The sequence below is a fragment of the Ranitomeya variabilis genome, chromosome 4 (genome assembly GCF_051348905.1).
Source record: "Ranitomeya variabilis isolate aRanVar5 chromosome 4, aRanVar5.hap1, whole genome shotgun sequence".
NCBI classification, from domain to species: domain Eukaryota; kingdom Metazoa; phylum Chordata; class Amphibia; order Anura; family Dendrobatidae; genus Ranitomeya; species Ranitomeya variabilis.
The window spans coordinates 335,794,331-335,811,688 of record NC_135235.1 but is presented as its reverse complement, the minus strand read 5'-3'; the positions used below and the strand labels follow the sequence as shown (position 1 = coordinate 335,811,688).

At 49.3% G+C, this 17,358-nt stretch overlaps 1 protein-coding gene across 1 annotated transcript in view; it reads left to right on the top strand.

The window, feature by feature from the left end:
* The first annotated feature begins 463 nt into the window (after nucleotides 1-463).
* NHERF4 (NHERF family PDZ scaffold protein 4) overlaps nucleotides 464-17,358 on the top strand; it is a 247,570-nt gene continuing 230,675 nt past the window's right edge. Inside the window, exon 1 of the mRNA XM_077250577.1 lies at nucleotides 464-606. Coding sequence (XP_077106692.1) covers nucleotides 591-606 — 16 coding nt within the window. The 5' untranslated portion in view covers nucleotides 464-590. The remainder of the gene's footprint in view (nucleotides 607-17,358) is intronic.

Below are 17,358 nucleotides of genomic sequence, written 5' to 3'. Positions count from 1 at the left end.
TTATTTTGATGGATTTTTTTCAATGGCAGCAAAGTAGAGATTTCTTTTGTCTTTGTCATTGTTGTCTTTAGATAAAACCAAACATGGATATGCCATTGACTTTCGTTGTTGATCAAAAGATCTGTTCCTAATCTGTCTATAACAGGACAGTGCGGCAGGCTTAGCTCTTGAAAATTGCAGGAAACATCCTGTTTTATGTTTGAACATGACCCTTACATCATGTTCTTATGACTGTGAAGCCGCTGTAGATGTTACACTAATGACTTCAGTTCTATCATGCACTGCACATAGATAATTTACACTGAGAAACTCAGATTGTTGTCGTTATCCTCATCAAAATCCCCTCAATGAACAGTTTGGTCACAGGCTAGGAAAATGTGTCTGTCACACTCTTCCCTCATAATTGACACTCCTCAGTAGGGGGGAGGGGGCATAACCTGCACATAACCAGCAGGAAGAAAACTCCTCTTTGATTGAATATTAACTTGAGTGTCTTGATGGAAAAAGAGGATATGGGATTAGAGAAGGTGTTGAACAAAGATGTACTTTAGACCTTCTGGAAGGAATATTTGAGAAGATTTGAAGGAGAAATGAAGAAACATTCAGGTATAGAATACACACAAAACCCCTATAATTGGTTAGTTATCCTTCGCCTATTTCTACCCCGCAGTATTTGGGCCAGTATTTTGCATCGGTACTTGGAGCTAGATCTGGCAGTGGGATCTAAAGAGAGAAAAACTCTTAATGGAAAGATTTGGATCCATTCTATGTTGGCTTATCAATGCAGATACAACGTAGTGACCAAAATACTGCCTGCCATGGGAAAATGGCCTTTCACTTTTAATATTTGTCCTAAAATGTACCCAACATACTCCCATTACTTTTCTGTGAGAGTATTTGAAATCCTGGGATTATTTACGGAGTATATAAAGAGGTTATTTGACATTACAGATATTTCAGGACAATAGTTGTAAGTAAAGTTCTTTATTGATCATTTATGAATAGTTCAATTAAGGAAATGCTAGATGTTAACATAAAACACTTTGTAACATAGGAGGAGAAATGTGTTTCCCTTTGGTTTCTGAACTTTCATTGTTCTGTTTTGTATGTACAATAGTTATTCTGTACGTTGTCCATCATCGCCGTCATTGATGGTCTTCAGTTTCCATAGTCACTTGTGTCTGTGTTACTGATTTTATGATCTTATTCTTGAACTTTGTATCTTGTGATCTCTGTTACTGACCTGTGAGTTGTATGTAATAAAGGCGAGCTCTACCTAGTCTAATACTGACGTTTGTGGCTTGTATCCTCAATGGTTTTGCAGGTTCACATGTTTTTCTTTTATCTTTTACTCTTGATATCTGGAAATAGACAAATCATATAATACATATTGTGTATCTGTGTTTAGTTCTGTCATTACACCAGACGGTGTTATTCTAAATAAGGTGATTAGCTGCAATCATGATCAATAGTGATGAGCAAATGTACTTGGGTTTTCCGAGCATGCTCGGCTGGTCTCCGAGTATCTTGGGCGTGCGTGTACATTATGTTTGAGTCCCCGCAGCTGCATGGTTTGCGGCTGTTAGACAACCTGAGTACATGTGGGGGTTGCCTGTTTGTTAGGGAATCCCCACATGGGTTCAGGATGTCTTAACAGCCGCAAATCATGCAGCTACGGGGACTCTAACATAATCTCCGAGTACGCCCAAGATACTAGGAGAACACCCGAGTACTGAGTACACTTGCTCATCACTAATGATTAAGGCTAGTTTCACACCACTACAATATGCCAGCATTGTAACATTTATACAGTTTTTATATCCAGATCCGCCATGAACAGAGGCTTAAAACACAATAGAGTTTTTCAGTGCTGTGTTGCAGTCATTATATGGAATTGAAGATGTGGCCATATGAGCAAATAAAACCGTCCTTACTCAATTAAAATAATGTTTTTGTTTTTTGCAAATAAAGTGTAATTACTGTATAAAGTTTTGCAACTTTGTTTATATACTTTATATTTCAATAGCTCTCCGTGTTTAAGGCCCTTAGATTGAATGAAAAGTGTAGGTAGACCTGTTCTCACCTGAGACGTGAAGCCCATCTAGTGTAGGTCAGGGGCAAACATCCAGCAAGTGCAGCTGATCAGGGACCATTGTGGATAGCAGGCAGAGGAAAGAAAGCCCCTCCTTCCTTGGATCGGCGCCCCCGCGACGTCATAGTGGGGGCCCGATCATTACCATGGTGACCCGATGTTCGACATCCGGGTCACTACGCTCTAGCAAGTTAGTTAGATCATGAGCAGTGCAGCGCTGACAGGTTATACATATATACAGTACTAGATGGCAGCCCGATTCTAAAGAATCGGGAGTCTAGAATCCATATATACTTTATTTATTCAAATGTAAGAATAATACAATTAATAAATAATAGTAAGAAAAAACAAAAAATGGCTGCACTCACCAGCTCTTGACAATTCTTGACAGTACGGCACATTTCTGATTGGTCGCTCGCGGCAGGCGGCAACCAATCAGAAAAGTGCCGCGCACCACGAAGGCATATATCTTTGTCCACCCTGAGCGGGTGTAGGACGCTGGTGACGTCACTTATCTCCGGACAAAGCCACGGAAGTTGGCACAAATTGCCGGAAGTAGTATTCTAGGCAATTATATATTAGATTTTAATGTTATCAGTGTTTACCTTTGAACGTTTATATTGTATTGTCCTGTCACCAGCCATGTGTACGATTATCGGCCGAAAGCCTCTCTGGAACCAATAATCACCCCATGTAAAGGTATCTTTATAAGTTAAAGATTCAGAATACTATGACTTTTATCATATCCTGAACAGTCAAGTTTTTTATGAACCGTTAAGGTTTTCTGGTTGAAGTAAAAAAAACTCTGAGTGTTTACAGTTTGAAACCATAAAATGTTGAAAAATTATGTCATTCTTGAGTATATCACTCAATGGTGCTCATAAACGTGTCAAATTTGATCTATAATATACTTTAATATACGTTACTTTAATCTTTAATATACTTAAGAACAGGGCCCCAGACATCACACAGGGGGTCTGAAACACCGCACAGTGGTCCAAAATATCGCTGTGCTCTGCCTGGGGCCCCATATGCTGCCTGGGGCCCCTGTGCTCTGCCTGGGGCTTCATATGTTGCCTGGGGCCCCTGTGCTCTGCCTGGGGCCCCATATGCTGCCTGGGGCCCCTGTGCTCTGCCTGGGGCCCCATGTTCTGCCTGGGGCCCCTGTGCTCTGCCTGGGGCCACTGTGCTCTGCCTGGGGCCCCATATGCTGCCTGGGGCCCCTGTGCTCTGCCTGGGGCCCCATATGCTGCCTGGGGCCCCTGTGCTCTGCCTGGGGCCCCATAGGCTGCCTGGGGCCCCTGTGCTCTACCTGGGACCACTGTGCTCTGCCTGGGGCCCCATATGCTGCCTGGGGCCCCTGTGCTCTGCCTGGGGCCCCATGTTCTGCCTGGGGCCACTGTGCTCTGCCTGGGGCCCCATAGGCTGCCTGGGGCCCCTGTGCTCTGCCTGGGACCACTGTGCTCTGCCTGGGGCCCCATATGGTGCCTGGAGCCCCTGTGCTCTGCCTGGGGCCACTGTGCTCTGCCTGGGGCCCCATATGCTGCCTGGGGCCCCATATGCTGCCTGGGGCCCCTGTGCTCTGCCTGGGGCCCCTGTGCTCTGCCTGGGGCCCCATGGTCTGCCTGGGGCCCCTGTGCTCTGCCTGGGGCCACTGTGCTCTGCCTGGGGCCCCATGTTCTGCCTGGGGCCACTGTGCTCTGCCTGGGGCCCCATAAGCTGCCTGGGGCCCCTGTGCTCTGCCTGGGACCACTGTGCTCTGCCTGGGGCCCCATATGCTGCCTGGGGCCCCTGTGCTCTGCCTGGGGCCACTGTGCTCTGCCTGGGGCCCCATATGCTGCCTGGGGCCACTGTGTTCTGCCTGGGGCCCCATATGCTGCCTGGGGCCCCATATGCTGCCTGGGGCCCCTGTGCTCTGCCTGGGGCCCCATATGCTGCCTGGGGCCCCTGTGCTCTGCCTGGGGCCCCGTGCTCTGCCTGGGGCCCCATGTTCTGCCTGGGGCCCCATGTTCTGCCTGGGGCCCCTGTGCTCTGCCTGGGGCCACTGTGCTCTGCCTGGGGCCCCATATGCTGCCTGGGGCCCCTGTGCTCTGCCTGGGGCCCCTGTGCTCTGCCTGGGGCCCCATATGCTGCCTGGGGCCCCTGTGCTCTGCCTGGGGCCCCTGTGCTCTGCCTGGGGCCCCATGTTCTGCCTGGGGCCCCTGTGCTCTGCCTGGGGCCACTGTGCTCTGCCTGGGGCCACTGTGCTCTGCCTGGGGCCCCATATGCTGCCTGGGGCCCCTGTGCTCTGCCTGGGGCCACTGTGCTCTGCCTGGGGCCCCATAGGCTGCCTGGGACCACTGTGCTCTGCCTGGGGCCCCATATGCTGCCTGGGGCCCCTGTGCTCTGCCTGGGGCCACTGTGCTCTGCCTGGGGCCCCATATGCTGCCTGGGGCCCCTGTGCTCTGCCTGGGTGTAGGACACTGGTGACGTCACTTATCTCCGGACATTAGCTCCGGACATTATCTCCGGACATTAGCTCCGGACAAAGCCACGGAAGTTGGCACAAATTGCAGGAAGTAGTATTCTAGGCAATTATATATTAGATGGGCATTTCCTGAAGGAAATACATGGTGCTTGAACAGCGCTACCAGCTTTACAGCAGCACTTTTCACACACAGGACTGGGGGGTGCGCTTACTTTTGCACCCGGGGCCGGGGGCGCGCTTACTTTTGCACCCGGGGGCGCACTTACTTTTGCACCCGGAGGCGCACTTACTTTTGCACCCGGGGGGGCACTTACTTTTGCACCCGGGGGCGCACTTACTTTTGCACCCGGGGGCGCACTTACTTTTGCACCCGGGGGCGCACTTACTTTTGCACCCGGGGGCGCACTTACTTTTGGGGCCGCACTTACTTTTGGTGGGCGGGGCTCCTCGGCCTCCGATTTGGTGGGTGGGGCCCCTCGTCCGATTTGGTGGGTGGGGACCCTCGGCCTCCGATTTGGTGGGCGGGGACCGGCCTACGATTTGGTGGGCGGGGACCCTCGGCCTCCGATTTGGTGGGCGGGGACCCTCGACCTCCGATTTGGTGGGCGGGGACCCTCGGCCTCCGCTTTGGTGGGCGGGGCCCCTCGGCCTCCGATTTGGTGGGCGGGGTCCCTCTGCCTCCGATTTGGTGGGCGGGGACCCTCGGCCTCCGCTTTGGTTGGCGGGGCCCCACGGCCTCAGATTTGGTGGGCGGGGTCCCTCTGCCTCCGCTTTGGTGGGCGGGGCCACTCGGCCTTCGATTTGGTGGGCGGGGCTCCTCGGCCTCTGATTTGGTTGTTGGGGCCCCTCGGCCTCCGATTTGGTGGGCGGGGCCCCTTATCCTCCGATTTGGTGGGCGGGGCCCCTTATCCTCCGATTTGGTGGGCGGGGCCCCTCGGCCTCCGATTTGGTTGGCGGGGCCCCTCGGCCTCCGATTTGGTGGGCAGGGACACTCGGCCTCCGATTTGGTGGGCGGGGACCCTCGGCCTCCGATTTGGTTGGCGGGGCCCCTCGGCCTCCGATTTGTTGGGCGGGGACCCTCGGCCTCCGATTTGGTGGGCGGGGACCCTCGGCCTCCGATTTGGTGGGCGGGGACCCTCGGCCTCCAATTTGGTGGGCGGGGACCCTCGGCCTCCGATGTGGTGGGCGGGGCCCCTCGGCCTCCGATGTGGTGGGCGGGGACCCTCGGCCTCCGATGTGGTGGGCGGGGCCCCTCGGCCTCCGATGTGGTGGGCGGGGCCCCTCGGCCTCCGATGTGGTGGGCGGGGCCCCTCGGCCTCCGCTTTAGTGGGCGGGGCCAGGCCCCTCGGCCTCCGTTTTGGTGGGCGGGGCCGCTCGGCCTTCGATTTGGTGGGCGGGGCTCCTCGGCCTCCGATTTGGTTGGCGAAGCCCCTCGGCCTCCGATTTGGTGGGCGGGGACTCTCGGCCTCCGATTTGGTGGGCGGGGACCCTCGGCCTCCGATTTGGTGGGCAGGGACCCTCGGCCTCCGATTTGGCGTGCGGGGACCCTCGGCCTCCGCTTTCGTGGGCGGGGCCCCTCGACCTTCGATTTGGTGGGCGGGGCTCCTCGGCCTCCGATTTGGTTGTTGGGGCCCCTCGGCCTCCGATTTTTGGGGGCGGGGACCCTCGGCCTCCGATTTGGTGGGCGGGGACCCTCGGCCTCCGATTTGGTGGGCGGGGACCCTCGGCCTCCGCTTTGGTGGGTGGGGCCCGTCGGCCTCCGATTTGGTGGGCGGGGACCCTCGGCCTCCGATTTGGTGGGCGGGGACCCTCGGCCTCCGATTTGGTGGGCGGGGCCCATCGGCCTCCGATGTGGTGGTCGGGGCCCCTCGGCCTCCGCTTTGGTGGGCGGGGCCGGGCCGGGCCCCTCGGCCTCCGCTTTGGTGGGCGGGGCCGCTCGGCCTTCGATTTGGTGGGCGGGGCTCCTCGGCCTCCGATTTGGTTGGCGGGGCCCCTCGGCCTCCGATTTGGTGTGTGCTCTGCCTGGGGCCACTGTGCTCTGCCTGCGGCCCCATATGCTGCCTGGGGCCCCTGTGCTCTGCCTGGGGCCCCATTTCTGCCTGGGGCCCCTGTGCTCTGCCTGGGGCCACTGTGCTCTGCCTGGGTGTAGGACACTGGTGACGTCACTTATCTCCGGACATTAGCTCCGGACATTAGCTCCGGACAATAGCTCCGGACAATAGCTCCGGACAAAGCCACGGAAGTTGGCACAAATTGCAGGAAGTAGTATTCTAGGCAATTATATATTAGATATCTCTATATGCCAGCACAATATACTGTATTTCAAAAACAAAAGCTGAGATATCTTACAAATAAAGTGTACGCACTTTTTATAGTGACTGGTAATTGGCATAAATTTAAAAATTGGTGCAATTGTTTTTCACGCATTTAGCTCATTATAAAAGTTTATATAAATGTAACTCTTACATATGATATGTGGTGACAAAATGGCGCCTCATAGACGTTAAAACCTCATGTGACCATAGGAAGTTAAAAACTAATTATTTTTGCTACTTGAATAAGTACAATATAAAAATTTCTGTCAGTAAAATGATTACTAGAGGGGCATGATGGAGCAGGGTTAGTCACTTTCTGCACAGGGTTTTTTGGCATTCAGTGTCCATCCCTGGCCTTCGTAATAAAGTAGCAAAATAGGTTACCTCCTTATTAGTTTAGAGCAGGGGTCGGCAGCTAATTTTCCCAATAAGCCACATGATAGATTGGGAAATTAATTCTGTTCAATATTAACAATAACATATTATTTTATATTATTTTTATTGTTTAGTATTGAGCAGGTCAAAATGATATAATTTACTGATTTTTATAGTCTATAAAAAATAATACAACCTACTGCTCCTGTTATTCAGCTTTTGTATTATGATCAACAGCTCCCCAAAAACAATTTGCTGTCCCCATGGCCCCCACACACAGATCACCACACAGTATACCTGGGGTGGGCAATTAATTTTCCCGAGGGGCCACATGAGAGACCGTGACTGTTGTGGAGGGCCGAATCAATAGGCTGAAATTAATTCTGCTCAATATTAACATTGATATATTATAATTATTATAATATTGATCATTTTATTAATGTTAATTGTATAACTTAATATTGAGCAGAATTAAGTATGCTGACACCCCCCTATATAATGTTTAAACACGAGTACAGCCACTTATGTATATCGTATGAGCCCCCCAAACAGCCCCTTATGTGTGGCATATATGCACATATGCAGCATGAGCTCCACACAGCCTCCCTATATATACAGAATGAGCCTCACACAGCCTCCCTATATATACTGCATGAGCCCAACACAGCCTTCCTATATATACAGCATGAGCCCAACACAGCCTTCCTATATATACAGAATGAGCCTCACACAGCCTCCCTATATATACTGCATGAGCCCAACACAGCCTTCCTATATATACAGCATGAGCCCAACACAGCCTTCCTATATATACAGAATGAGCCTCACACAGCCTCCCTATATATACTGCATGAGCCCAACACAGCCTTCCTATATATACAGCATGAGCCCCACACAGCCTCCCTATATACGGCATGATCCCCACACAGCCTCCCTATATATACTGCATGAGCCCCACACAGCCTCCCTATATACGGCATGAGCCCCACATACCCTCCCCGTATACTGCATGAATCCCACACAGCTTCCCTATATAAGGCATGATCCCCACACAGCCTCCCTATATACGGCATGAGCCCCACACAGCCTCCCCATATACTGCATGAGCCCCACACAGCCTCCCTATATACTGCATGAGCCCCACACAGCCTCCCCATATACTGCATGAGTCCCACACATCCTCCCTATAAACGGCATGTTCCCCACACAGCCTCCCTATATACTGCATGAGCCCCACACAGCCTCCCTATATACGGCATGAGCCCCACACAACCTCCCCATATACTGCAGGAGCCCCACACAGCCTCCCCATATACTGCATGATCCCCACACAGCCTCCCTATATACGGCATGAGCCCCACACAGCCTCCCTATATACTGCATGAGCCCCACACAGCCTCCCTATATACTGCATGAGCCCCACACAGCCTCCCCATATACAGCATGAGTCCCACACAGCCTCCCTATATACGACATGAGCCCCACACAGCCCCCCCATGTACTGCATGAGTCCCACACAGCCTCCCTATACCACACACATTAGGCCCCACACACATTAGGAGCTCCCATACACATTAGGCCCCATACACATTAGGCCCCACACACATTAGGAGCTTGCATACACATTAGGCTCCACATACATTAGGCCCCACACATATTAGGCTCCACACACATTAGGCCCCACACACATTAGGAGCTCCCATACACATTAGGCCCCATATACATTAGGAGCTCCCATACACATTAGGCCCCGCACACATTAGGCCCCGCACACATTAGGCTCCACACACATTAGGCCCCACACACATTAGGAGCTCCCATATACATTAGGCCCCATACACATTAGGCCCCATACACATTAGGAGCTCCCAAAACATTAGGCTCCACACACATTAGGAGCTCCCATACACATTAGGCCCCATACACATTAGGAGCTCCCAAAACATTAGGCTCCACACACATTAGGCCCCACACACATTAGGCTCCACACACATTAGGCTCCACACACAATAGGAGCTCCCATACATAATAGGCTACACATTCATTAGGCCCCACACACATTAGGAGCTCCTATACACATTAGGCCCCATACACAGTAGGCCCCACACACATTAGGAGCTCGCATACACATTAGGCCCCACACACATTAGGCCCCACACACATTAGGAGCTCCCATACACATTAGGCCCCATACACATTAGGAGCTCCCATACACATTAGGCCCCACACTCATTAGGCTCCACACACATTAGGCCTCACACACATTAGGAGCTCCCATACACATTAGGCTCCACACACATTAGGAGCTCCCATACACATTAGGCCCCATACACATTAGGCCCCACACACATTAGGCTCCAAACACATTAGGCCCCACACACATTAGGAGCTCCCATACACATTAGGCCCCACACACATTAGGAGCTCCCATACACATTAGGCTCCACACACATTAGGCCCCATACACATTAGGAGCTCCCATACACATTAGGCTCAACACACATTAGGCCCCACACACATTAGGAGCTCCCATACACATTAGGCTCCACACACATTAGGCCCTACACAATAGGCCCCACACACATTAGGCTCCGCACACATTAGGCTCCACACCCATTAGGCCCCATACCATACACATTATGGCTTTCACATGTTGAATTTTAACACCCAACACTGTAATACAGTTTACTCTCTTCTTCCCACACATGCATCCCTGTTACCTGTAGTCCCCCACAGCTCCTCGCATTACACGTCGGGGTCTTACAATCACTATTGCGGCACGGCACCTCACACACTTGTCCGACACTGCAAGGGATAATGAGAGCTCCTGCCCCCTCGTGGCCGGGTGACCCCAGCACCCGCACAAGTCATCACTCTGAGCTGTCCCGAGGGTGTGCTCCTGCTCTGCAAGGCAGAGGCTGCCGGTGCTGCCTGTCTGTGTGGGGATGGGATGGCCGCTCTCCATGCACAGTATAGAGGAATATCCATGTGGCGTCATTGCAGGAGGGGGACCCCGTAGTTGCATGGTGTGCCCCGGAAGCAGGAACAGATCAAGCGACCCACTACAGGCACAGTTGACAACGGAGAAGGCGGCAGGCGATGGGCCTCTTGATGCCTTGCCTGCACCTTTACAAGTGATGGCCATAGAACGGAACATCGGGGTTGGCAGCCGGTCTCTATGTCCTGCAACGGACAGTGAAGGTAGGGGACAACAGCGGCGTGCGAAAAAGAATTACAGCTGTGTGCTCTAGTGTTTTAGCGGGCATGCTACCAAAAAACAACTTTGCTACGTCTTACTTTTGGGGGAGGCCTTATATTTAGCAGTTCTACAAAACCACAGCTAGGTCTTATTTTCGGGGAAACCGGGTAGACAGCAGAATATTCATCACATAGGCAGCACAGTTCAAACACAGAGTCATCTTATCTGCATTCATCACACAGGCAGCATAAGTTAAACACAGAGACATCTTATCTTTCCCTGCCTTCCGGGCAGACTCTGTTCTTCCTGTCAACTCTGTCTATATCCTTGCAGTCTCTGTCTATATCCTTGCAGCCTCTGTCTATATCTTTGCAGCCTCTGTCTATATCCTTGCAGCCTCTGTCTCACTCTTGGTCAATCTCTGACCAACTATTGAACAATCCCTGTCCCTCTTCTGGACAATGATTGTCCCACTCGTGCTCCACTAGCTTCCTACCAGTCCCTTGTCCGGTTCCAATTGGGAAAGGTGTCAGGATCGCGGTCTCAGCTCCTCCTGCCCTGGTCTTAGATCCCAGATCTTCTTCGGGTTGGCTTCTATTCTTGCTGGTGACCGCCTGCATGACTCCCAGCCTGGGGCCCCTTACTACTAAACAGCTTTATCCCCATGGCCGGTAATACTCTGCTCCACTACTGCTCCCATTACCTGCCCTTGGGCAGGCTACCCGGGTGTCTGCATCTAATCAGGAAGTGTCTGTCCTATACCCCTGTGGCTCTGCACTGCCCTGCTCTAACTCCTCCCAACTGCTTAACCCCTATGCTGCCTGTATCTCACTAACACTCCTTGTTTATTCTATGGTACCCTATTCTATTCCTTTCCTCTATGATGCCCCCCTCTATTCTAATTCCCCTACGGTCCTATACTGTCCCTAAGATTACACACAGTATATAACAAATGCATCACATTACAGTACACAAACATCAGTAAACATGTATTAAACATCATCTGGAATTCTGTGCCCCAACACGTCCAGTTATCCACATTTGGATCCTTTAAACGAAACCGGAAAACCCATCTCTTCAAAGAAGCTTACAACCTGTAATGACCACACTGCCACCTCCTTACATGGGCACTGTGCGGCCCATGGACCTCTGGTTTCCAGCCCCACGGCTGTCTCGGCACTTTGCTCAGGTCTGCAGTATACTGGAATCCCACAGCCCCCCCATACACAGTTTGATGCCACTACAGCCTCTCAACACAGTATGTTGACCCCCACAGCCCCCAAAAGAAGTTTAATCCCATAGACATAATGATCAGTTCCCTATATGCAGAATGATTACCCTCACAGCATGATCCTACATAGCCCCAACACATTATGATGGTCACCACTGCTCACAAATAGTATGCTGGCCTTCACAACCCACTATACATAGTATGATGGTCCCTATTGCTCCCCACACAGTATCATCCACCACAGCCCTCAAACATAGTGATGACTCCCCCAACCCCCAAACTCAATTTGATGACGCCTACAGAACCCACAACATAGTATAATTTCCCACAGTCCCCAAACACAGAAGAATGATGACCTCCACAGTTGCCCAATCACAGAATGATGATCCCCACAGTATTAGCTCCCACAGTCTCTAAACACAGAATATGACCCCTACAGTATGATCCCCAAGAGCCTCTAATACAGTATTATCACTACACATAACATGATGTCCCCCATGGTCCACCCACAAAGTTTAAACAAAATATAATCCCCCCACAGCCCCCCCGTACAGAATAATAATCTCCACAGAATGATTTTTAACAGTTTCCCCACACATTATGATGTCACTCACACAGTACAGTCCCAACACAGAATAATGACCCCTACAGTATAATTCCTTAAAGCCCCCCCTCCACATTATGATCCCAAAACCATTTCCCAAGACACACTGCTCTGGTCTTTGTTCTGCAAACTGAAGCTCTACAGCAGGCGCGATCTAGTGACGAAATCAACCCTGCTGCACTGAGACGCTGAGTTACATAGACTGAATGGTGGAGGAAGAAGCAGATGGTTCTCTCCTCCACCATTACATTCACCAGTATCTTCTTACTGAAGATGCAGATACTGGTGAAATCTGGACGGAGGTGGAAAGGGCATCTGCGGCACATAGCCCTTTTGCTGTCCCAGTGCATGGGCCGGAGAGAAACAAACAGCCAAAGGACCAGCTGTGGCACGCGAGACATATTGTGCCAGGTCTGTTTTAGAGGATTGTCTGATACTTGAATATTAATTTGCTATGTTAAATTACCTAAAGTATTTAATTGATATTTTTATGTTCCTGTGTCTAGATATTACTGGTATCCACATTTTATTGCACCAAGTGCGGTCCCTCAGCACATCCCTCTAATGTCCAGTGTCTATTGTTGGACTGAAGAGAACACGTCAAGAATTCTAGTTCTCATCTATAATCACTTCACTGCCCGTGTACAAGAGGAATCATGTCTGTCCATTAGCTTTCACACATAAGAGAAACATTTGAAGGTGATGTGCATGCTACATTTTTTTCAGGCATGTTAACCTGCTTAGTTTTCCAAGAAGAAGGCTGTTCAGGAAAATGTGGTGTTTTTTTTTCTTGCTGTCTCCCGGGCACTTTTTCGTCAGTTTTAGCTGTCCGCAGCTTTTTGAGCCTTCCCATAGCCTTGTATTATAAAGTATAAAGTGTCTTCATAATGGGACAGCAAAAGAATGGATGGGTCACTTATTTTATTGCTTAGTAGAGATGATGTGGCCTCCTGCCTTCACAACAATATTAGCCCAAACGATTTTGATTAGGAAATGTGGCCTGGTGCCTGCACAACACTATTAGCCCAAACGATTTTGATTAGGAAATGTGAGCTCCTGACTGCACAACACTATTAGGCCAAACTATTTTGATTAGGAAATGTGAGCTCCTGACTGCACAACACTATTAGTCCAAACTATTTTGATTAGGAAATATGAGCTCCTGACTGCAACACAATATTAGACCAAACTATTTAGATTAGGAAATGTGGACTCCTGCCTGCACAATACTATTACCACAAACTAGTTAGATGCTGGAAGGTCGATTTCACACAGGATGCTATCTAACTATCTGACAGCTTTCAGCAGCAGGAGCAGCCTCTATACACTATTACACTGGCAAAATGTGCCAACAAAGCAAAATGTCTGTTGTGAATTCTGCTCTTGGGCTCCCTCCGGTGGTTGTTAGTGGTAGTGCAGTGGTCTCTGGATTATAAGCTGGGCAGGTGTTTCTGATTATTGCAGCTCTATTAGGTATTTAGGTTTGTTGGATCCATCAATCCCTGCCAGTTGTCCATTGTATCTTGGAGGGATTGCATCTCTGTCTGGCTCCACTTGCCCTGCTGTCATTTCAGCTAAGATAAGTGTCTTGTTTTGGTTCTCTGTAGCATGCATGCAGTGTGCTTTTATGTGCAGTGCAATCTATTGTGTTTTTGTCCAGCTTAGACTTGTTTGGATTTTTCTGTCATGCTGGTTTCTCTGGAGATGCAGATATACATCCTATGTCTTTAGTTAGATGTAGTATATAGTATATTCTGCTGTGGATTTTTCTAGTGTTTTAATACTGACCGCTTAGAACTCTGTCCTATCCTTTTCTATTTAGCTAGAAGTGCCTCTTTTGCTAAACTCTGTCTTTTCTGCCTGTGTACGTATTTCCTCTTAAACTCACAGTCAATATTTGTGGGGAGCTGCCTATCCTTTGGGGCTCTGCTCTGAGGCAAGATAGGGTTTCCCATTTCCATCTTTAGGGGTATTTAGTCCTCCGGCTGTGTCGAGGTGTCTAGGCCTGGTTAGGTACATCCCACGGCTACTTTTAGTTGCGGTGTCAGTATTAGGATTGCGGTCAGTACAGGTACCACCTACTCCATAGATAGTCTCATGTGGCTCCAGGGTCACCGGATCATATTAGTACAACTGGCCAATAATGAGTTAAATGCATCTCAGAAGAAGGGAAGAAAAGTGCTGAGCCATTTTTTTTTCTGCAGTCTGTTTTGTCTTTCCTTCCCTCTTTTCCTCTGGGTGACTGAAGAGCTGTGTGCTAGCATGGATGTTCAGGGATTAGCTTCTCGTGTAGACCAACTAGCTGCTAGGGTACAGGGTATTACCGATTATATTGTTCAGACTCCGGTTTTAGAGCCTAGGATTCCTACTCCTGATTTATTTTTTGGGGACAGGTCTAAATTTTTGAGTTTTAAAAATAACTGTAAACTGTTTTTTGCTCTGAGACCTCGTTCTTCTGGTGATCCCATTCAGCAGGTTAAAATTGTCATCTCCCTGCTGCGTGGCGATCCTCAGGATTGGGCATTTTCCCTGGAATCTGGGAATCCTGTCTTGCTTAATGTAGAAGCCTTTTTTCAGGCTCTAGGGTTATTATATGATGAACCAAATTCTGTGGATCATGCTGAGAAGACCTTGTTGACCCTGTTTCAGGGTCAAGAAGTGGCAGAATTGTATTGTCAGAAATTTAGAAAATGGTCTGTGCTGACTAAATGGAATGAGGATGCTTTGGCGGCAATTTTCAGAAAGGGTCTTTCTGAATCTGTTAAATATGTTATGGTAGGGTTTCTGTTGTGAATTTGGTTTCTGGGCTCCCCCGGTGGTTTCTGGTGGTACTGCACTTGTGTGCTTCATCTCCTCTGTTCACCTGTTTTCCATCTGGATGTGGGAGTTTTCTATTTAGCCTTGCTCCTCAGTCATTTCTATGCCGGCCAACAATGTTACCAGAAGCCTTTCTGTTGCATGTTCCTGCTCCTAGACAACTATCAGCTAAGTTGGACTTGTTGTCCTAAGTTTGTTTTGCATTTTTGTTCCAGTTCTCTGTGATTGAATATTTCTGAGGCTGGAAGCTCTTGTGAGCTGAAATTGCCACTCTGGTGTCATGAGTTGATATTAGAGTCTTAACGTAATTTCAGGATGGTATTTTGAAAGGGTTTTTCAGCTGACCGTGAAGTTCCCTTTTCTGTCTTCCTACTATCTAGTAAGCGGACCTCAATTTGCTAAACCTATCTTCATACTTCGTATGTCAATTTTCTCTAAAATCACCGCCAATATATGTGGGGGCTACTGTCTGCCTTTTGGGGAAAATTTCTCTAGAGGTAAGCCAGGTCTGTATTTTCCTCTGCTAGGGTCAGTCAGTTCTCCGGCTGGCGCTGGGCGTCTAGGGATAAAACGTAGGCACGCTACCCGGCCACTGTTAGTTGTGCGGTAGGTTTAGCTCATGGTCAGCTCGAGTTCCCATCTTCCAAGAGCTAGTCCTTTTGTATGCTTTATTACGTTCTCTTGCCATTGAGAACCATGACAGTTTGGCCGGCCAAGAGTTAAAATAATTGGCAGTAGAAAGGAGAGAAAAGAAGTCTGCAGAGATATATATTTTTTTTTTTCCCGAGTTTGCTCATTAGTTGATTCACTAGCATCTCTGCTTACTGCAGCCTTCGTCTCTCTCTCCTTCTAATCCTTGAATGGTTCTGATTTCACCTGATTAATATGGATCCTCAGAGTTTAGCTACAGGTTTGAATAATCTCGCTATGAAGGTTCAAAGCTTACAGGATTTCGTTATTCATGCTCCTACATCTGAACCTAGAATTCCTTTACCTGAATTTTTCTCTGGGGATAGATCTCGCTTCCAGAATTTCAAACATAATTGTAAATTATTTTTGTCTCTGAGATCTCGCTCCGCTGGAGATCCTGCACAGCAGGTCAGGATTGTAATTTCCTTGCTCCGGGGCGACCCTCAGGATTGGGCATTTGCTTTGGCACCAGGGGATCCTGCGTTGCTCAATGTGGATGCGTTTTTCCTGGCTTTGGGGTTGCTTTATGAGGAACCTCATTTAGAAATTCAGGCTGAAAAAGCCTTAATGGCCCTGTCTCAAGGGCAAGATGAGGCTGAAATATACTGCCAAAAATTTCGTAAGTGGTCTGTGCTTACTCAGTGGAATGAGTGCGCCCTGGCGGCGAAATTCAGAGAGGGTCTCTCTGATGCCATTAAAGATGTTATGGTGGGGTTCCCTGTGCCTACAGGTCTGAATGAGTCCATGACAATGGCTATTCAGATTGATCGGCGTTTGCGGGAGCGCAAACCTGTGCACCATTTGGCGGTGTCTACTGAGAAGACGCCAGAGATTATGCAATGTGATAGAATTCTGTCCAGAAGCGAACGACAGAATTTTAGGCGAAAAAATGGGTTATGCTTCTATTGTGGTGATTCAACTCATGTTATATCAGCATGCTCTAAACGTACTAAGAAGGTTGATAAGTCTGTTTCAATTGGCACTTTACAGTCTAAGTTTATTCTATCTGTGACCCTGATTTGCTCTTTATCGTCTATTACCGCGGACGCCTATGTCGACTCTGGCGCCGCTTTGAGTCTTATGGATTGGTCCTTTGCCAAACGCTGTGGGTTTGATTTAGAGCCTCTGGAAGTTCCTATACCTCTGAAGGGTATTGACTCCACGCCATTGGCTAGTAACAAACCACAATACTGGACACAAGTAACTATGCGTATTAATCCGGATCACCAGGAGATTATTCGCTTCCTTGTGTTGTATAATCTACATGATGTGTTGGTGCTTGGATTGCCATGGCTGCAATCTCATAACCCAGTCCTCGACTGGAAAGCAATGTCTGTGTTAAGCTGGGGATGTCAGGGGACTCATGGGGACGTACCTTTGGTTTCCATTTCGTCATCTATTCCCTCTGAGATTCCGGAATTTTTATCTGATTATCGTGACGTTTTTGAGGAGCCTAAACTTGGTTCACTACCTCCGCACAGAGATTGCGATTGTACTATAGATCTGATTCCGGGCAGTAAGTTTCCAAAGGGTCGTTTATTTAATCTATCTGTGCCTGAACATGCTGC